General features: G+C 43.5%; 1 protein-coding gene across 1 annotated transcript in view; it reads left to right on the plus strand.

The window, feature by feature from the left end:
- aebp1b (AE binding protein 1b) overlaps positions 1-22,107 on the plus strand; it is a 75,668-nt gene extending 53,561 nt beyond the window's left edge. Inside the window, exons 19-25 of the mRNA XM_080739515.1 lie at positions 413-664; positions 3,976-4,209; positions 5,871-6,001; positions 10,603-10,742; positions 16,076-16,175; positions 18,935-19,101; positions 20,165-22,107. Of these exons, the coding sequence (XP_080595641.1) occupies positions 413-664; positions 3,976-4,209; positions 5,871-6,001; positions 10,603-10,742; positions 16,076-16,175; positions 18,935-19,101; positions 20,165-20,554 (1,414 nt within the window). The 3' untranslated portion in view covers positions 20,555-22,107. The remainder of the gene's footprint in view (positions 1-412; positions 665-3,975; positions 4,210-5,870; positions 6,002-10,602; positions 10,743-16,075; positions 16,176-18,934; positions 19,102-20,164) is intronic.
- The last annotated feature ends 737 nt before the right edge of the window (positions 22,108-22,844 follow it).

Raw genomic sequence — 22,844 nt, forward strand, 5'->3', positions numbered from 1 at the left:
GGCTTTAGTCTGTTCTTGAGAGACTACTGTGTCAGTGGTTCTCATACCTTTTCCTGTGAAGGACCCCCAAAATGATATTTATTTGGCCACGGACCCCCATCTCAAAATATTTAGTTCCAGGGACCCCCCCAGAAGCAAAATTTGAGTTACAAACGTTCGCTTTGAAAATACATGTATTCAAAGATTTGCACACATTTTCATGACTTTTTCAAAAATAGCGGATCTACAAGCTCGCAGCGCGGCACTCGGTGCCGCGCTGTGAGCTTGTAGATCTGCTATTTTTCACTGGTTAAAGCATTCAATAATTCTAGGCCTAGGCAACAGCACCTGCACAGGGGGGGAGGAGGGGTCCAAGTACCGTACTGGGCGACTCCCCGCGTTTACGGCGGTCGCTGGCTTCTCTTCTCCGCAGGTACGAGGAGGAGGACGGGGGCTTCGACGTGACGGAGTGGGGGCGGGGCTACGACCAGGAGCGTCCCGAGGAGGACTGGAGGAGCCGCGGCTACGTGGACCCCGAGCAGGAGTGGCGGGAGCGCTCCTACGACCGAGGCTACGAGCGCGGCTACGACCCCGCCTACGAACACCGACGCAACAACCAGGGGGGGCGGGGCTACGACCAGGACCACGGATATGACCAGGGACACGGGTACCATCAAGGACAGGGGTATGGACAGGTTGTTGTTTTTTCTTGTGTGTGTGTGTGTGGGGGGGGGGGGGGGGGGGGGAGAAAAAAAACAATGCATGACACTTAATAAGGACTGTTGTCAACATGTTTGACATTTATGTAATAAAATGAAATAGTTTTGGCCCTACAGCTTTTGAAACATCAGCTGTCACCGATTTTCTAGATTAGCAGTTTTCCGGTAATTTGGGACACCTTGTAGCAACTCATAATGTAATAACGGCTCATAATGTAATAAGGGCTCATAATGTAATAAGAAAAATGTAATAAAAACTCATAATGTAATAATCAGCTCATAATGTAATAAAAAAAACGAGCACATAACGTAATAATGGATTTTTCAATAATGTAATAATGTAATAATGTGTTACATTAAGAACCTCCACATAGGAGGCTCATAATGTAATAAAACTTCATAATGTAATAATGTATTATTTATTACATTATGAGCTGATTATTACATTATGAGCTTTTATTACATTTTAATTATTACATTATGCGCTTGTTTTTTTATTACATTATGAGCTGATTATTACATTATGAGTTTTTATTACATGTTTTTATTACATTATGAGCCCTTATTACATTATGAGTTGCTACACACCCTGCCAACTTTGTTGATGAAGAATGGAGCTGCTAAACATGCAGCAAATTAATACATATGGGGATCATTCAGCTGTACAAAGAGCATCCACAATGTTCAACATACAGTTCGTGATTGTATCGACACTGGGTGTTGATGCAACATCGATAATATTCCCATGTGGTCAGTATGACGACAGTCTGCCATTGCTAGTTCTGGGCCACTTTGCCGAAGGTCATTATGTAAGCCTTGATGGACCAGTCACACACTTGATTCAAAGAGCGCACCACTTCGATCTGTCCAGACTTAGGGCCAGAGTGAGGTACCGGGTCAGGGCCAGAGTGAGGGCCTTACAGCGAGAGTGAGGGCCCCCCCCCCCAAAAGCAATGCGCACGTTATCGCGCACGTGCGTGCACATTCTCTAATGTTCGTGCAAGCGCACATACACCGCAGGGTTGCAAACAGGCAGTGAGTGATTGACAAACAGTCTCAGTGTTGAATTCAGACGCGCAATGAATTTGTACATGTTTTCTGATTGGTTAGGTGAGCATGTTTTCGTGAAAAGAACATGATAAATGTATGCAACCACTGAAAACAGATACTATTATTGGCACAATTTTGTGGTGAATGTTGAAAAGCGGGACATATTAGTGTTTTAGAGATATTTGTCGGGACACCGGGACACGCAGCTTGAAAACGAACAGTCCCGGCCAAACCGGGACGTCTGGTCACCCTACTTAATAGTGTGGTCTCAGTTGTTATATATGGGATACATGAAGGTTTCCTGTGCAAATAAGCCAAAAAGCTTACTAGGATCTCCCTTTAGTTGACCTTGTACCAGTGAACTGTACTGTCATGAACCTATGCAAACTTCTAATAAAGTCTTCAATCAATCAATCAATCAGGGATAGATAGCACCTTAACTCTGCAGCCGCACTGAGGCGCTTCAACACAATTGTGCACCAGTTCTTTTAGAGTTGTGCATACTAGTATCCACCTAACGTTTCTTCAAAACCCTTAAGTGTAACCAGTCATTACAGACAGCAACGTTAGCTTAGCTTAGCTTAGCTCATGTGAATATTTGTTTACAGTTGATCCTCTGGTGCCCCCCTGTGATTGTTGCCCTGTGCTTCAGCACATCAAGCCCTATTATAAATCCGGCCCTGGGCCAGAGTGAGGGACCGAGTCAGGGCCAGAGTGAGGTACCGAGTCAGGGCCAGAGTGAGGGCTAGACTTATGAGTGAGGGACAGATCGAAGTGGTGGGCTCTCCTCTGCTTCCTGGACTAGTCCATCAAGGCTTACATAATGGACCCCATGACCTTCGGCAAAGTGGCCCAAAACTAGCAATGGGGATATTATCGATGTTGCATCAACACCCAGTGTCGATACAATCACGAACTGTATGTTGAGCATTGTGGATGCTCTTTGTACAGCTAAATGATCCCCATATGTATTCATTTGCTGCATGTTTAGCAGCTCCATTCTTCATCAACAAAGTTGGCAGGGTGTGAAGCAACTCATAATGTAATAAGGGCTCATAATGTAATAAAAACATGTAATAAAAACTCATAATGTAATAATCAGCTCATAATGTAATAAAAAACAAGCGCATAATGTAATAATTAAAATGTAATAAAAGCTCATAATGTAATAATCAGCTCATAATGTAATAAAAAATACATTATTACATTATGAAGTTTTATTACATTATGAGCCTCCTATGTGGAGGTTCTTAATGTAACACATTATTACATTATTACATTATTGAAAAATCCATTATTACGTTATGCGCTCATTTTTTTATTACATTATGAGCTGATTATTACATTATGAGTTTTTATTACATTTTTCTTATTACATTATGAGCCCTTATTACATTATGAGCCCTTATTACATTATGAGTTGCTACACATCTTATCAGCTAAAACGGGCCACTTTAGGGTTGAGCCAATATGTGTTTAATACATTATATTATATTGTTATTGATGTATCATCCTTATCATTGACAAGTAAGATTTGTTTGCACAGGACCCGACCTAGTGTTCTCCACTGGCAGTCTGGATTTGAGGCTTTGCTCCTCCCACCAAATAAAATATTGATCAATCAGATCAATCGTTTTATGTCAAGTACAGCTGTGGCAAGAAACATGTGTAGCCATTGGCTGCTTCGGACGTTCCCGTTCGCCCCAATTTTGACCCAAGCGCGCTGCCAATACGGCTCGTTCTTTTTACCTTGTCTGATGCCTGTAAGCTGATGAGGGGTCGCGCCGCCGTGTACAGTAAAAACATCTCCCGTAACGCTGCTCTCAAAAATCCACCGCACGTAAGCAATAATGTCCCAAATCACTTCCTGGCTGTTCTAGAAAATGCATTTCTATGCTCTGGCAAGCGGAGCGGCCCAATTCACATTAATTCTTTGCATAAGGCTGCCCTCTGCCGCCAGCTTGGCTAAAGTACACATATGAGTGTCCATTGTAAAAAGAATTAGTTTGGAAATAATCAATAGATCATTTTCTATAACATCGCAAAGGTAGCTGCTTTTTGCTGGCACCAGCCCCAATAAATAAATAATAAATCTGGCAGTAGAACTGTTAAAACTTGGAGGGCTAGGAGCTAGGAGGCTGAAATCTTAAGTGGCTCAATTTACCTGACGGCCCACTTTACCCGACATCACCCTATTTATTTTCATTTTTATTGAACCCTATTCTAGCTACGAGCACCACGGGCAGGGCTATGAGCATCCCGGACAGGGCTACCACGAGCAGGACCCAGGCCAGGGCTACGGATACGACCAGGAACAGGGACAGGGACAGGGCTACGAACACGAACAGGGCTACGGACACCGAGAGGAAGAGGAGGACGACCGGGGCAGAGGGAGAGGGGGGGGCGGCCCCTCGGAGGCCGAGGACGAAGCCAGAGCCGTCCCCGACGAGTCGCTGTTCAGGTGAGCAGTGGTAGGGCCGTCACGATTATGAAATTTTACATGATGATCACTCACTCAAATAATTGCGATTAACGATTTAATTGTGTTTTTGTCGTTGACAATTAGATTTCTGTTTGGCTTGTAGGCTTTGAATTTGCACAAGGCAGATATGACACATAACTTAAATATACAAAGAAATGACTGACATATTTGACAACTTTATACTTAAAAAAGAACATTGATAGTGGAAATAGCCGATCTACAAGCTCACAACGTGTTGCGATGCGACGCGTTGTGAGCTTGTAGATCTGCTATTTTCACAATAGAACCGTGTTATACAAAATATAATGCCTCAACTCTTAGTGCTCGTCAGGGTGTGGGGGTCACCAGTTAAAATATGATTATGTTGGGGGTCGCGGCCTGAAAAGGTTGAGAACCACTGCAGTAGAGTACAGTAGAGTACAGTAGAGATGCTGCGTGACGTCATCAACAATATTAGTCAAACAAATAGCCTGATTAACCTTGATTAACCAGCTTTAAAGGGTTTAGTTCACCCCCAAGCATTACCGTGGGAAGTAGGGGTGCAGTCCCCAGGTCCCGGCGGATATATATATCGCCCATATCGTTGCCTTTTGCAATACTGATATTGTGCATGGTCATATCTCGATGGCGATATATTGTGCAGCACTAACACCTACCTAACCCTGACCCTAACCCTTCCCCCAGCTCTGTTCCAGAACCACACCTATATCTAAGCCTAACCCTAACCTAGTCTGGGATCACTTCACTTTTTGAGGTTTGATCCGGTCGGGAGAGGAAACCACTTTATGTCATGTTTGCCGGAACTATCAAACCGGATTCAGTTTTAACCCAAAATAATTCCCCTGCGCTCAAGGACATACATTTAGGGCCTACCTAATAAACTCCTTGATGCGGCGTAGTTTAGCTTTTGAAAAAATTGTTTGGGATATGCATCTTTTAGTCCAACTCGTAGTGACTGGCAAGACTACACTAGGCTACTGGAGCATTTTAATAGGGATTGGGGAAACAAACGGGGGGAACCAAAACAAAGCGACGCCGCTTCTTCGGCTTGTGGTTTCCGATCAGATCAAACCGCCCGTTGTTAACGATCGCCTGGTGGGCGAGTGATGAATATATTATTTGTAAACAACAACACCTTCTTATTCCCCTATGAGATACAATAATCCATCACAAAGCAATACGACAGGAGAGTGATTCAGAGTAAGAATGGAATGTTTACTATGGAGACTGGAGAGAGAGAATTCAAGACAGGTACAGTACAGAAATAATGGTTCAATGGTTCGTGCTCTCTGACAAGTGATGTTTTGACATGAGTATAAGTATGGTCAGTACATAGGATGTTTCTTGTCCACAAGTGGGTTCCATATACGTGGCAAAGAGTTCATAGGTTGCTGAAGGGATGTCCTTCCAGGCTGAGCTGAACCAAAACAATTCTCATTGTTTTTGTTACAGGCTCCATGGCAGTAGATAAGGCTTCATTTCTACCAGACAGAAGCCTGGCCTTGTAAATGCTGCACATGGCATTATGGCTGTGCCTTAGGGTCAGGTGGTCAGTTGGTCATCAAAAGATGATATGAACCACAACAAAATACCTAACAACGAGGTTAACCCTAACCTAACCCTTCCCGGCTGTGTTCCAGGTGGCTGGCCATCTCCTACGCCTCCACCCACCTGACCATGACCCACACCTACCACGGCTCCTGCCACGGGGACAACGCCGCCGGAGGCCTGGGCATCGTGCAGCGCGCCAAGTGGAAGCCAGTCAGCGGCAGTAAGTGTCAGGGGGTGGGGCAGCCTGTGCCCTTTAGACCAGTGGTTCTCAACCTGTGGGTCGGGACCCCCAGAGGGGTCCTCAAATTATTTTGGGGGGGTCCCCAGATGAATAGCTTAATGTGAAACACTGTTTTCTCACTCAACAGTAAACAAACCAACATAAAGTATAAGTGTATAGAGGGTCCACACATTTCTAAAGTGACAATTTAAGGACTTTTATGACCCCTTTAATACCTCTAAAATAAAAAATTAAACATTGGCCATGTTGTCAAATATTAGAGGCAGAAACTTTGAAAATAGCAGATCTACATGCTTGCGAGGCGTTGTGAGCATGTAGATCTGCTATTTTCACAATAGAACCGTGTTATAGACGGGTTTCTTGTTTACAAACATTGAGACTAAATGCACAGCTGACTGTATCATGTAATCAATTCCGTCCAATCCCCAAACCTGTTGTTTCGGGGAGCGCTGTTTTCATTGGCTAATTTTGGTACGGACCCTGCGCACGCATCTAGTTTTATCAGTGTAACGTGGACCAGAAACCCGTCTATACAAAATGGAATGCCTCAACTCTTAGTGTTCGTCAGGATGGGGGTCCCCAGTTAAAATACGATTATTTTGGGGGTCGCGGCCTGAAAAGGTTGAGAACCACTGCTTTAGACAAGACACACACACACACACACACACACACACACACACACACACACACACACACACACACACACACACACACACACACACACACACACGGCTGCTTCCAATAGAAACCACTATCATCCACCCGGCTGGGAAGTTGTTTAGTCGTGCTGTGTTACATGTTTTTCTACATTAAGGGTCTTCAACAGGGGGTCCGGGAGCCCTAGGGGGTCCTCAGAGTCACTACAGGGGGTCCTCCAAATCTTTGGGTGATAGAGACCTCTTTTCTCCTTTTTTATATTAACCACTTGAACCCTAGCGTCCATATTCGGAGAACTTTAGCCCAAAATAGCAGATCTACCGCGAGGCGTTGTGAGCTTGTAGATCAGCTATTTTTGGCAAAAGAGCAGACCAAGTACAGAGTGAAAGCAAGGTCAACTTTATCAAGTATTGACGGTTCAAGTGGTTAAATATCTGAAAACACAAATTGACATGAATCCAAAATACACTGATGATTGTGCTGTCAAACAATGCAACTATATGGAATCTATGAAAAGGTTGTGGGGGTCCCTGCTTCATCTCTCTCTCAACTAAGGGGTCCTTGGCCTGAAAACGTTGAAGACCCCTGTTCTACAGTGTACATCTGACGACTGACGTTTAACACAAGTGTTTTAAATGTTTATTGGTTTATTTAGTGACACTGTGGGGAAGTTCACCTGTTTCTCCTCTGCAGTGCTGGCAACCAGTGGTGGAAAAAGTACTCAAATTCATTACTTAAGTAAAAGTATCAATACCGCAATGCAGAAATTACAAGTAAAAGTTCGGAATTCGAAATTTACTTGAGTAAAAGTACAAAAGTATTGGTGTCAAAATGTACTTAAAGTACCAAAAAGTACTCATTATGCAGAATGTCCCATTTCACAAGTTTTCCAATCAATACAATGTATAAAAATCTTTTGAAAATAGACGATCTACAAGCTCACAATGCATTGTGAGCTTGTAGATCGTCTATTTTTAAATGGCCAAAATGTATACAGGGTTGAAGTGATTTTTAATTATAATCTAAATCTACAAAGTAACTAGTAACTAAAGTTGTCATACATTGTTGTGGAGTAAAATACAATATTTGTTTGGGGTAGATGTAAAAGTATAGAAAATTGGAAATATTCAATTAAAGTACAAATACCAGCAGTGGTGTAAAGCAGTGGTTCTCAACCTTTTCAGGCCGTGACCCCCAAAATAATCATATTTTAACTGGGGACCCCTCCCTGACGAACACTAAGAGTCAAGGCATTACATTTTGTATAACACTGCAACGCGTTGTGAGCATGTAGATCGGCTATTTTCACAATTTCTGGCTCTAATATTTAGCAATTTGGCCAATGTTTAATTGTCATTTTAGAGGTATTAAAAAATCCTTAAATTGTCACTTAAGAAATGTGCACATACCCTCTATACACTTAAACTTTATGTTGGTTTGTTTACTGTTGAGAGAGAAAACAATGTTTCACATTAGGTTAATCATCTGGGGACCCCCCAAAATAATTTGGAGACCCCCCTGGGGGTCCCGACCCACAGGTTGAGAACCACTGGTGTAAAGTAACTAAGTAAATGTACTTACTTTACACCACTGCTGGTAACCCTGTTGATTGAAAGGGTCCAAGCACTGTAAAGGAGGAGGGGTGTTTGTTCATGTTTTGCAATATTTGTATAATTTGTGAATGATTTGGGCTTGTAAAATATAATTGAATCATTTTGGGAAGAAATCTTATATTTAAGAGTAATTAGGCAAGATAACTCATGGGCCTTAGTTGGCCATAGTTGAGCTGAGGAGTTGCCAATAATTAGTGATTGCTGGTATGGTTTGTCCCACCTGTTTAAAAGGCAGCCATGATTCAGTTGAGGAGAGCTCAGTATGGTTTGAGACAGAGAAGGGACAACATTAGGGTTAAACTGCAAGCCAGGGCCTTTGGCAGAGACAGTGTTTTCTTTTTGATGTTTCATGTGGGCTGAACACACGCAGTCAATGAGCAATAGCAAGAAGGAATGAACACTAAATAAAAACTAAGCTATGATGTCTAAAACTATGACTAAATATATTGTACATTTTCGTCAACAAATAAAAACTGGACTAAAATGTCAGGGAGGGACTAGTGGAGAAGAGAGCCTGTAGAACTAAAAGACGAGTATTTTTTTTTATGCGCTCTGAAAATAGATCTGTTCACAGGTTTCCTGTGTCCAATGATGAGCCATCAAGGCCCACCAAAACACCAAAAATAGTAGCAAAATGTTGTCTTAGTCGACTAAAATCTTATGATATTTAGTTTACTTTTGACTAGACTAAAACTACAACTTTCTGATTTCTGATTCAAAAGCTATGATTTCAAGGTTTTCTTGTAGTTTCATGCAGGCTGAAAGAGTAACATTGATACATCCCATTTATATAGTGTTTCTTCCCTGGGTAGCGTTCAGAGATTGTGGAATAGTTGTCAGGCTACAGAGACTACTCTCAAACAAACAAAAAGATAAATAGTAATAATGGCACCCCCTGGTGGAACAGTTAGTGCAGTGCAAATTCTGAAGCTAGGATGTCTCTGTCTGTGTAAGTAAATAAGCAAGTATGTAATTAAGTACATTTTACTTATAAAGCACCTTTCAAAACAATGTTAAAGTGCTGTACAATGGACAGCAATAAAAACAAACCATATAACAATCAGTTAAAGGACAACTTAGTTTTTTTACAAGGGTTCATATTTTAGATTGTAATTAGAGAAAAGAAAAAGTGGTGTTAAAATGTTTTCATTTACTTCGTTCTATCGTTTTAGCACGTTTAGCGTGCTAAAATGTGGGGGCATGCGTACGCATGGAGGCATGTGTACAAGTGGCTAAATATGTCTTTTTAGACACAATAAGCCTGCAATTTCTTTATTGCTATTTACAGTAACCCCTGAAGTCACATCTGCCCAAGAAAGGTTGCGTTGTATCTTGGGAATGGGATTATTCTGTGTAAAAAGACATATTTAGTCACTTGTACGCATGCCCCCAACCACTGAAATCTAAATCATTAAAATCTCTAAAACAATAGAAAGGAGTAAATGAAAACATTTTAACACTCATCTTTTATATTCTTTAATTACTATCTAAAATATGAACCCTTGTTGTAAAAAAACAAAGTTGTCCTTTAAAACAAGATAAAACAGGGCCCATAAGACAGGTCAAAAGTAACTTCATAACATAAAATGCATACGAAACAAACACGTTTTCAGCAAGTTCTTAAAAACATCAATTGACTCAGCATTCTTTTTTTTTTTTTTTTTACCAACAATGGGAGGTCGTTCCATAGTGTAGGAGCAGCAACTGCAAACGCCCGCTCACCCTGGGGTCTTAGTTTGGACACAGGGATTGTTAGAGGACCTGAGGATCTAACATTAGGTTTTGCGAGTAGCAATTCTGAAATATACAGTGGGTCCAGTCCTAGTAATGCTTTGTACTGTATGTTATTAAAAGGATTTTAAATTAATTTCTGGATTTGATGGGAAACCATTGAAGTGCAGCCAAATTATTTGGGGGGGTCCCCAGACAATTAACTTAATGTGCAACATTGTTTTCTCACTCAGCAGTAAACACACCAACATAAAGTTTAAGTCTATAGAAGGTATCTGCACATTTCTAAAGTGACAATTGAAGGACTTTTTAATACCTCTAAAATGACAAATGAAACATTGGCCAAATTGTCAAATATTAGAGGCAGATTTGAAAATAGCAGATCTACATGCTCACAACGCCTCGCAACAAACCGTGTTATACAAAATGTCTCATCTCTTAGCGCTCGTCAGGGTGGGGGGTCCCCAGTTAATATATGATTATTTTGGGGGGTCAACAGCCTGAAAAGGTTGAGTACCACTGAACTAAAGTATGTATCTCTGTCTGTCTGTCTGTCTGTCTGTCTGTCTGTCTGACCAGGTATGAATGACTTCAGCTACCTGCACACCAACTGCTTTGAGCTGTCTGTGTTCCTGGGCTGTGATAAGTTTCCTCACCAGAGTGAGCTGTCCTACGAGTGGACCAAGAACCGAGAGGCCATGCTGACCTTCATAGAACAGGTGGGTCAGCTGCAGTTATCCTCTAATGACCTTCATAGAACAGGTGGGTCAGCTGCAGTTATCCTCTAATGACCTTCATAGAACAGGTGGGTCAGCTGCAGTTATCCTCTAATGACCTTCATAGAACAGGTGGGTCAGCAGCAGTTATCCTCTAATGACCTTCATAGAACAGGTGGGTCAGCAGCAGTTATCCTCTTAATGACCTTCATAGAACAGGTGGGTCAGCTGCAGTTATCCTCTAATGACCTTCATAGAACAGGTGGGTCAGCAGCAATTATCCTCTAATGACCTTCATAGAACAGGTGGGTCAGCTGCAGTTATCCTCTAATGACCTTCATAGAACAGGTGGGTCAGCAGCAGTTATCCTCTAATGACCTTCATAGAACAGGTGGGTCAGCTGCAGTTATCCTCTTAATGACCTTCATAGAACAGGTGGGTCAGCTGCAGTTATCCTCTTAATGACCTTCATAGAACAGGTGGGTCAGCTGCAGTTATCCTCTAATGACCTTCATAGAACAGGTGGGTCAGCTGCAGTTATCCTCTTAATGACCTTCATAGAACAGGTGGGTCAGCTGCAGTTATCCTCTTAATGACCTTCATAGAACAGGTGGGTCAGCTGCAGTTATCCTCTTAATGACCTTCATAGAACAGGTGGGTCAGCAGCAGTTATCCTCTAATGACCTTCATAGAACAGGTGGGTCAGCTGCAGTTATCCTCTAATGACCTTCATAGAACAGGTGGGTCAGCAGCAATTATCCTCTAATGACCTTCATAGAACAGGTGGGTCAGCAGCAGTTATCCTCTTAATGACCTTCATAGAACAGGTGGGTCAGCTGCAGTTATCCTCTAATGACCTTCATAGAACAGGTGGGTCAGCAGCAATTATCCTCTAATGACCTTCATAGAACAGGTGGGTCAGCTGCAGTTATCCTCTTAATGACCTTCATAGAACAGGTGGGTCAGCTGCAGTTATCCTCTAATGACCTTCATAGAACAGGTGGGTCAGCTGCAGTTATCCTCTTAATGACCTTCATAGAACAGGTGGGTCAGCTGCAGTTATCCTCTAATGACCTTCATAGAACAGGTGGGTCAGCAGCAATTATCCTCTAATGACCTTCATAGAACAGGTGGGTCAGCAGCAGTTATCCTCTAATGACCTTCATAGAACAGGTGGGTCAGCTGCAGTTATCCTCTAATGACCTTCATAGAACAGGTGGGTCAGCAGCAGTTATCCTCTTAATGACCTTCATAGAACAGGTGGGTCAGCAGCAATTATCCTCTAATGACCTTCATAGAACAGGTGGGTCAGCAGCAGTTATCCTCTTAATGACCTTCATAGAACAGGTGGGTCAGCTGCAGTTATCCTCTTAATGACCTTCATAGAACAGGTGGGTCAGCTGCAGTTATCCTCTAATGACCTTCATAGAACAGGTGGGTCAGCAGCAGTTATCCTCTAATGACCTTCATAGAACAGGTGGGTCAGCAGCAATTATCCTCTAATGACCTTCATAGAACAGGTGGGTCAGCAGCAATTATCCTCTAATGACCTTCATAGAACAGGTGGGTCAGCAGCAATTATCCTCTAATGACCTTCATAGAACAGGTGGGTCAGCAGCAATTATCCTCTTAATGACCTTCATAGAACAGGTGGGTCAGCAGCAGTTATCCTCTTAATGACCTTCATAGAACAGGTGGGTCAGCAGCAGTTATCCTCTTAATGACCTTCATAGAACAGGTGCGTCAGCAGTGGTTTCTCAAAGTGGGTGCCGTGGCACCAGTCCAGGGGTGCCGCAGAATAATCTGATAACATTTGGAATTCATCAATATCACTACATAAATATCACTTCACTATGCTTAGTAAAACAGACCTGATTTGCACTGGACTTGATGAGTTCTTTTTCCATCTACGGTAGGGTGGGGGGATAAACAGCCTAAAATTAAAAACTTTGGAAATTACGCCCATTTCAGTGATGGTGCATTGGGTCATTTGGGAGATATTTTGTATTGGGAGTTGGTACCTAGGATGAAATAAACCCCCCACCCCACCCAAAAAACTAAATTGGACATGTTTTTTCCCACTTTCCCCCCCAATTTTCATTAATTTTTTTAATAAAAAATCTTAAGAGAGGACTTTGGTTCACCTGGTAGATGTTGCAAAGTTATAATGTAATAAAGTACATTTACATAATGCATTATGGCTCCTGGTAGACTGCAAGTGTAGCCCCCATAGTTAGTAAAGTCAAGATTCGGCGCACAAACAGCCCTGCCAATTGGCTCAGCCATATAGGCAGTGGCACGCAGGGCTGTGCAGAGGGCACTGAGTGGTCAGGTGTTCGAACCACACAGATGGGCCCTTCTGTGGGTGCGCAGCACGTGTCGATTTTGGGGGTGGTCTTTTTGTGGGGTCCCTCGTGCCATTTCACACCAGAAATGTACAGTAGCTAGCATATATATAACTTAGTTTTTAGCATCCAAAAGTGCACTTTGAGGCAAAGGGCAGGTGCCCAAGCAACTCCACCCCACTCTGCATGTGCCTGTGATATCCTTGCATGAGGGACATGGAGGGACGTTGTGTGCAGCGGTCTGCAGTGTGAAGACGCGCTTCACACTTCGGGGGGGTCGGGAGGGGTGATTGTAACCCCCATAGTTAGTACAGCCAAGACCCGGCACACAACAGCCCTGCCAATCTGACTCAGCCCTATTGGCATGACAGGTTGTGCATCGGTATGGCGAGTGGGAGCCTTGGGTTCACATGGAACCCTTTGAACATGTGCTACTACCACCAAGATCTGCATCCGCGGCTTCTGTGTCACCACGGCTGCCCTCCTACTCATCGCGTATCATCATAGTGGCATTTCGTGGCCAACGACGGCCGGGTCCATCGCTCCAGCGCCATCCATTTTCAGGGCTGGTTGATTCGGCAGGTTGTTACACACTCCTTAACGGATTCCAACTTCCATGGCCACGGTCCTGCTGTTTATATCAACCAACACCTTTAATGAGGTGTGATGAGCGATTAGTTAGAGAGTTTGATTCATCTTTTGCCCCTATACTCAGGTCGGACGACCGAGTTGCACGTCAGGACTCCACCAAAGTTTCCTCTGGCTTTGCCCAGCCAGCCATAGTTCACCATCTTTCGGGTCCCATCGTGTGGAGCGTGCACAATCCCACCTGGGGCAGCCTGGGCCATCCTTCACTTTAATTGCGCCACAGGGTTTCGACTTTCGAGTGAGCACTACGACTCACACACAAGTTAGACTCCTTGGTCCGTGTTTCAAGACAGGTCTGGTGGGTAGCCAAAATTGTCGCCAACCCCTCACGCCCGCTGTACGAGGGCCAGTCCCTGCCCGGGCAGCACAACGTGGTCAGGACGCACTGGGGGCAGGAGGAGTTCGACAGTCGCACCAAGGGCGGGAGGAGAACCCTGTCCAGTGACGGGGCACCCATAGACACCAGAGTCTCACCCAGTACTCTAAGTAGCCCTCAAGGACTCAAGGTGTCGGCTGCGGTCTCATGAGAATCGCTGGGTGCCCCAGTCATTGGGGGTTCTTGCAGGCTTAATTGGCCGTCCTCACAGGAGGCCAAGGAAGCTACTGCAGGGACATCCACGTGAGGAAGTCCAACAGAGCACGGGTAAAACGGCATGACTCAGACCCAGTGGGGAAGGCGGGTGCGCCCAGTGCGATGTACATGTTGACGTGTTTGGCATACGTGGACTGCGTATGCGTGGAAAAGCCAGAAAACGACATTATTTTGTGTTATCTTTCATTTTAAAGCGGGATGAGGGATTATTTTCAAGGTACAGTGTTACTTTGAGGTGTAACAGTTCTTATATTTATTGTGTTTATTAATTCCCAAATGAGTTTTAAAGTATTTATTCAACAGTATATAGGCAAACATTAAGAATAGCTCATGCATACCAGGCGGAATTGGCAGAAAATGATAGCCTGATTTCAGACTCAGCTCACGCTTTAGTCTGAAGCTGTGCTCTATTCTAAGCGATTTACAGGGAGGGACTTTTTTTGCGAGCGTGCACGCGCGCATCCGCGCGCGAGTGATCGCGATGCACGGTGATCGAGACGCACGGTGGACGCGACGCACGGTCGCGGACTGTGTCTGTGTTTGTGATTGTGTGTGTGTCTCTGTCTGTGCCAGTGACAGAACTGCGACCAGAAACATATAATCAACATAAACAGCTTGGTGAACTCAGCGCGTGCGTGTGTGTGCGTGTGCCTTCCTCAGCCTGCCTGTGTGTGAACTTCGTTTGAATCGTTTCAACTGCTGCGCGGATTGGATATTCGTTAGACCCACCCCCACCCCCCGCGCTCATTGGAGCAACCGAAAATAAAAAGTGATTCCTGTACTCAGCTCCAGACCAGAGAAAGAGTCCACTCTGAGAGTGGGCGGGGTCTCTGGTCTGGAAGCAGGCTAAGAAAATGACCCTTTTGGGGGTATTTTTTGATTTTCAAGGGGTGGGGGGTTATTTTCAAGATACAGAGTTACTTTTGGTGTCAAAAGTCTTGTATTGATAGTGTTAATCATGTCCCAAATGGGTGTGTTCAAATTTTGAACTTGATGATTATCCCCCCACCCTATCTACGGCCAACTCTCTTCCCTCCAGAATAGTGATGCTATATTGGGTTCAAGTGGTTAAACGTCAAATATAAAGTTATTTTCAGTCTGTTCTGATGGAAACGGATATTTCTCTGATATAAGATTACAAAGAATAACAGTGTAAGTCAGGAGTGCCGTGGATGAAAACGATGTTTACAGGGGTGACCTGAGTCAGAAAGGTTTGAGAACCCTTGCTCTACTGCAGTCCTCCCCTTTAAAGGACAACTTAGGGTCCATATTTTAGATAATTAATTAGTAATCAAAGAAAATAAAAGATGAGTGTTAAAAGATGTTTTCATTTACTGCTTTCTATTGTTTTAGTGATTTTAGTATTTTGATTTCAGTGGGTGGAGGCATGCATAAAAGTGGCTAAATATGTATTTTTAGACACAATAAGCCGGCAATTTCTTTGTTACTATTTACACCAGACCCCAGAAGTCACATTTGCCCATGAATGATTGCGGTGCATCTTGTGAATGGGCTTATTGTGTCTAAATACATTTTAGCCACTTGCCTGGTTGGGGGCATGCATGCAAATCAAAATCTTTAAAAACACTAAAACAATAGAAAGAAGTAAATGAAAACATTTTAACACTCATTGTTTCTTTTATCTAATGACTGTCTAAAATATGAACCCTTGTTGTAAAAAAACAAAGAAATATGAGTGCTTTTTCCACCTGTGTAACTGACCTGTGTGTCCTTGTGCGTGGACCACCCAGGTGCATCGTGGGATCCGGGGCATCGTGAAGGACCAGGACGGGAACGCCATCGCCAACGCCACCATCTCAGTAGAGGGTGTCAACCATGACGTCACCACAGGTTAGCTACTCTGTTCCCATTATGCCCATATATGGAGAACACTGATGGCATCAGTAGGACTAAGTCCATGCGTGTCAGTGTGATGTCAGTGTGATGTAAAACGGATATGTGCCCATATATGGAGATCTCTGTATCTCTCAGTCCTTGTCCCCTTTTATAGGCATATTGGTTGGATCGGCGGTTCCACTGAAAAATGTTTTGTACAACTGTACGTCATGCAAGTACAGTAACGGCAGGGGAAGTAGCTAAGAACGTAGGCAAAGATGTGAGCTATCTGTGTGCGAAAGTTGGAGTCTGTAGAATAGTCCGAGCGTTTCGGGCAAAAATCGTGCACTTTACGATAAAAGCATTACATTTGGCACACAGTTAGAACATGCCATATGGACAGTGGTGTAAAGTAACTAAGTACATTTACTTACTAAGTACAGTACTGTACTTAAGAACAGTTTTTAGGTATTTGTACTTTACTTGAGTATTTCCAATTTCTAATACTTTCACTTGTACTCCACTACATCTCGGATCCAAATATTGTACGGATCCAAATATTGCACATCTAAATTACGATATTATAAAACATACATAAACCACTTAACCACTTAAGCCTGATTTCATATGGTGGCCATTTGAAAATAGACGATGCGACGCGTTGTGAGCTTGTAGATCTGCTATTTTCAAACATTTTGTACTTTTACTTTTGGTAATTTAAGTACTTATTGATGCCAATACTTTCATACTTTTACTCAAATACATTTTGAATCCTGGACGTTTACTTGTAACAGAGTACATCTACATTGCAGTATTGATACTTTTACTCAAGCACAAAATGTGAGTACTTTTTCCACCTCTGCATATGGAACATTTTTTGGCTATAGGGCCAATTTCTCGAGATACGCGGATTACATACAAACATACATACACACACGCACGCACACAGAGACCTCTCGCATTTATTGTAAGATGGTAAAGTCAATGAGAGCCCAACTTTGATTGGCTCCCACAGAGTTTCCCAAGACAAATCTGCAATGGCCCTATAGCCAAAAATGTTCCATATTGCATGTTCTAACTGTGTGCTAAATGTCATGCTTTTATCGTAGTACACAATTCCATCAAAATATTGCCCAAAACGTCCGGACTAGAATCAACCATGTGCTATGACACCCTGTCCATGCGAATCGAGGCCCATCTGCCTCGGCTTCAATTAGTAGTTGGGATTGAGACGTTTTGTTAATATGAAATACATATTTTTGAGAGTTTCCTGGGCAAACCAATTGTATTTAGCGACACCCACAGCTACAACACCAGAGGGAGCGCACAAAACAATCTGATAATACAAACACATAGCACAATATGGCTAAATTCTCCTTCTACAATAATGCCACTCAAGTATGGAACTCCTTGACTGTTTCCCTTAAAGGAGTCATCCAGACCAAAACACATATAGGGTTAAATCTGTCTTTTATCATACCCCTTTATACCTGCTTTAGTCGATTTTTTTCATAGCTGCCCCAGTTGCTAGATTTCGGCTGCCCCTGTTGCTAGATTTTGCGGGCCCTCTCTTAACTAACAGAGTAGATAGACTTTATACTAGTGCGGTTATTTCTTCAGCTTCAAAGTTAGTATTTTTTTATTGGATTGTGTTTACACAACGTCCTGAGACCAACCAAACCGCTGTTTTAACCAAACCGCTGTTTTGACCTCACAGGCACCCTTACTTGTCAAACGGCTTCTGCTCTGCACCAGAGCAGGGAGAGGAGAGGCTAGAAAGGAAGGGGAGGGAGGGGTCGGTTTGACAAGTAAGGGTGCCTGTGAGGTCAAAACAGCGGTTTGGTTGGTCTCGGGACGTTGTGTAAACACAATCCAATACAAAAATACTAATTTTGAAGCTGAAGAAATAACCGCACTAGTATAAAGTCTATCTACTCTGTTAGTTATGAGAGGGCCTGCGAAATCTAGCAACAGGGGCTGCCGAAATCTAGCAACAGGGGCAGCTATGAAAAAAATTGAATAAAGCAGGTATAAAGGGGTATGATAAAAGACAGATTTAACCCTATATGTGTTTTGGTCTGGATGACTCCTTTAAGACATGTAGCTCGCTGGGCTGCCCTGAAAATCCACCTTTCAGGAGGCCAGAGGCAAAGGTAAGCCCGTATCAGAGTGTACGGTGGAGACCTATCCACCGCAAATTTGAGGTGGAAAGCTTTCCAACCTCAAGTCAGAAAATAAGTGCAGGCCATCATAGTACGCCACGGTGGAGTCCTATTCACCGTGACTGACTAGTCTAGATTGACCAATCAGTAGAGCCTGTCTGTCTGATAGTAAAAACAGAGAGATGTGTTGGGACTCACGGTGGAAAGCTCTCCACCGTGAGGAATGATGTAACGTTGTAGTTTCATGACTCAAAAAGACTCGAAAAGACTACACCGCGGTGTAAAGCCTTCCACCGCGGACCCGACTATGATACGGGCTTTAGTCACCACTCCTCCCAGTGAACACCCACCCCTCATTCATTTTATTTATATTTTATAATTGCATTAAATGTTGTTCTTATACTATTTGCGATGAATCGAATGCCAAGGACTTCCAATGTAAACAAAGCCGTAAAAGGTCTTATTGGGATGTTCCTTTTTGGACTGGATGTTTTAACTGGCCTGTGCTGCACTGCTGTGTTGTCACTGTTATTCATGTTTGTCCAAAGAAATGATTACATTTAATTGTGAACCACTGAAAATCCCCCTCTGTTCCCTGTGTGCATGGTGCAGCCCCCACCGGGGACTACTGGCGTCTGCTGAACCCTGGGGAGTACAAGGTGACGGCGCGCGCAGAGGGCTTCTCCCCCCTCACCAAGCTGTGTGTGGTGGGCTACGAGCCTGGAGCCACCGCCTGCACCTTCAACCTGGCCAAGTCCAACTGGGACCGCATCAAAGCAGTGAGTCTGCCATGCCAATGCTTCTCAACCTTTTCAGGCCGCGACCCCCAGAATAATCATATTTTAACTGGGGACCCCCCACGGCCCCACCCCACCCTGACGAGCACTAAGAGTTGAGGCATTACATTTTGTATAACACGGTTCTATTGTGAAAATAGCAGATCTACATGCTCACAACGCGTTGTGAGGCGTTGTGAGCATGTACAGTAGATCTGCTATTTTCACAATTTCAGATTCCGAGATAAAGCCGTTTCTTTGCATCAGTAATGAACCGGAGTCTATGGAAAATAGACGCTCTATGATGCTGGCTGCTGAGTTGCATGATGGGATATGTAGTGTTTTCGCTCACCAGCCCGCTACCGCGGCACCTGTTTAGCTGGTAACCATGGCAACAGTTAAATCGTCTGTGGACGGGATAACGCTGCCCTGGCACAGCGCCCCCCCCCTTAACTCATTCCTGGACGCGTTTGGCACAGGAAGTAAGAGGGTTCCCACACATCTTTACCAATTAATTTCCAAAACTTTTCCAAAACTTTTCCAGAATATTTAACCTGATTTCCAGGACGATATAACAATAATTCAGCTCAATAACGAGTCGCTTACTCCTATGTGCAATGCCCAAAGACAGGTAGTGTATGCCAGTGGTTCTCAACCATTTCAGACCGTGACCCCCGAAATAATCATATTTGAACTGGGGACCCCGGCACCCTGACGAGCACTAAGAGTTGAGGAATTTTGTATAACACGGTTTTATTGTGAAAATAGCCGATCTACATGCTCAGTAATGTAGTAATGTAGATCATGTAGATCTGCTATTTTCAAAATTTCTGCCTCTAATATTTGACAATTTGGCCAATGTTTAATTTGTCATTTCAGAGGTATTAAGAAAATCAATAATCAAAGACAATGCATAGCTATTTTTTCCAGGACTTTCCAGGACCCTTGATCAATTCCAAAACTTTTCCAGTACTGGAAAAAATATTTTTCTTATTTCAAAATATTTCCAGGAATTTCATGACCGTGGGAACCCTGAAGTAATTAACCAATCAATGTGCCCCGACAGATCATGGCGCTGCACGGCAACAAGCCCATCCGTCTGGTGGGCCAGCACCACGGCACCAACAGCAGGGGGCAGCAGACGTCGTCGTCCAGCGTGGTCAACAGGCGCGGCGGCGGCCAGGCCACCTCCGACCCCCAGGCGCGCCGCCAGCGCCTGCGGCGCATCAAGATGGCGCGCATGAGGCAGCGGCAGCGACTGATGATGTCCACCACCACCACGCCACCCCCCACCACCACGCCGCCCCCCACCACCACCACCCTCCCCACCGCCCCACAGACCACCACCTCCTGGTACGACTCCTGGGTCATAGGAGAGGGCCAGTCGTCAACGCCCGGCGGGTTCACAGACTCCATCTTGGATTACAACTACGAGTACAAGATAGATGACTATTGAGAAGTTACACGCTATTATACCAGTGGTTCTTCACTAGGGGGTCCTCCCTACGTTCCCCAGGTTCTATGTTCCCCACTTCCCTCCCAGAAAGGTTCTATGTTCACCACCCAAAAAAGAAAGTATACGGTATGTTCCAAACTCAAAAGCAGGAAATGGTGGGACATCTGGGCAATCCTAATTCAGGTGCCAACTCCTACAGTTGTCCAGATGCCCACATGTCACTTAGCCTCGCGTAGCCAGGCTTACTCATCTGCGAAGAGAAAAGCCTGGTGACAATATGAGGCAGAGACCGTTCTAGGAGGTGGGGCTGAATTTTCCCAGTTGTATTTTTTTTCACAGTGCGGTGTTCCTGCAAACGTATTCCCCGCTGGAAAAGATCTGGTCTACGTCTCCTGCTCCGTCGGTTGCGCTCGCAATTAACAATATCCAAACAAAAACATCGACAAAGCTACACCTATTAAGAGCGAGTTAAGAGCTACAATCTATTAGTTTTTTCGCAGGGGAATGTAAACAGACCTGCACCGCATGACGTGACTTCTGTTAAACACAGCACTTCCGCCACTTTAGCTAGAACCAACCGGAAGGCATATTGTGGACAGGGTGCATGTCACTAGTGTCCAGATGTCTCCACCCCTAGGTGCCCACATGTCCCTAGTGCCCAGATGTCTAGGTGCCCACTCGTGCAGATGCCCAGTCATATCAAAAATATGGTGCCCAGATGTCCCTTGTGCCCCGTCCAACTAGTATTTGTAATTTCTCCCCATTATTATTATAGAGTTTTTAATAATTAGAAATTAATGTTTCCTGCATTTTTGGATGAGCGGGGAACATGGAACCTTTTTTGTGAGGGAAAGTGGGGAACATAGAACCTGGGGAACACAGGTACGGTCTCATCACTAGGCCCAACATGATGGATCAGGTAGGGCTATCGCCATTACATTTTGGTTGACAATGAATTGTCATACAAATAATTGCGGTTAACGATTTAATTGTAAACTGAAGTTGCACGGGGGCAAATATGACAAAATATCAAATAGGCTAATCAAATAATTGTGATTATGTAATAATTAATTGTGACAGCCCTAGGAGCCACTAGTGACTAGTGCCCACGTGAAACTGCCTGGAATGTAAAATTGTAAATTAAAAATGTCGCCGTTTCAGTTCCAAAGCCAACACTGGGTTTCATAACATTAAAAAATAAACAAATTTCATACAACAACAACATAAATCTCCCAATTCTGACCAATACAGAACACACATCTTTTCCTCATCAGAATTTATATTTACATTATTTTTATTATGACAACAAAGCCTTTGTACAGTATAAACAAACACAACATGGTTCAAAGTGGAGAAGAGAAATCAGACGGATGTTTTGCTTTTAGAGTCAGATGTTGGAACATTGTTTCTCTTTTTGTTTTTTTTAATAAAAGGCAAAAAAAAAAAGTTCTTGTATTTATTGACAACAAATAATGCCGATTCAAATTGTATATCACTCCTGTAAACCTCTTCAACCATTATTACATGACATTAAAGGAGTAGTTCACCCCCAAAATGACTTTTTTCCCCCTATTGATTACTCATGCCATGGAGAGTAGAGTTCAATAATATTTTTTGTTTTTTGTCACAAATTTGATTCGAGTAAATTTACCCCCATTGTTTCCGGACGGGGACCCGTTTCGAAACGGGTCCCCATCCGGAACGAATGGAGGTACATTTTTGTCTTGGGAATGCGACAAAAAAACTAAAAATATTATTGAACTCTACTCTCCATGGCATGAGTAATCAATAGAAAAAAAGTCATTTTGGGGGTGAACTACTCCTTTAACCACTTGAACCCCAGTGTCTCTATTCGGGGGGAAAGGAGCTCTAGCTTACAGATCTGTTATGATTGGTGAAGAGATTCTGTGTAGACTGGAAGAAGAAAGAAAAAGAGCATACCAAGTACAGTTTCAACTGGGGTCCATTTTGACTCACAAGAGAGAGTTGAGGTGGTTAGAGATGATGAACGTGAACGTGTTGGTTTTAACCCTCAAATACCGAGAACGCGCCCGAGTCACGTTAGATTTGAACCACTTTAACCATTATTGTGTGCTTTAACTATTGAAAAATAGCATATCTACAAGCTTGTAGATCTGCTATTTTTGAAAAATCTGAAAAAAGTCTTTGAACATCGTTGACCCGATCTTTGACCCGACCTCTAAATCCTTCCTCTAAATCAGTGGTTCTCAAACTTTTTCATGTCAAGGACCCCCAAAATTACATTTATTTTGCGGCAGACCCCCCAATC

Source organism: Nannobrachium achirus (assembly GCF_963921795.1).
Source record: "Nannobrachium achirus genome assembly, chromosome: 12".
NCBI lineage: Eukaryota > Metazoa > Chordata > Actinopteri > Myctophiformes > Myctophidae > Nannobrachium > Nannobrachium achirus.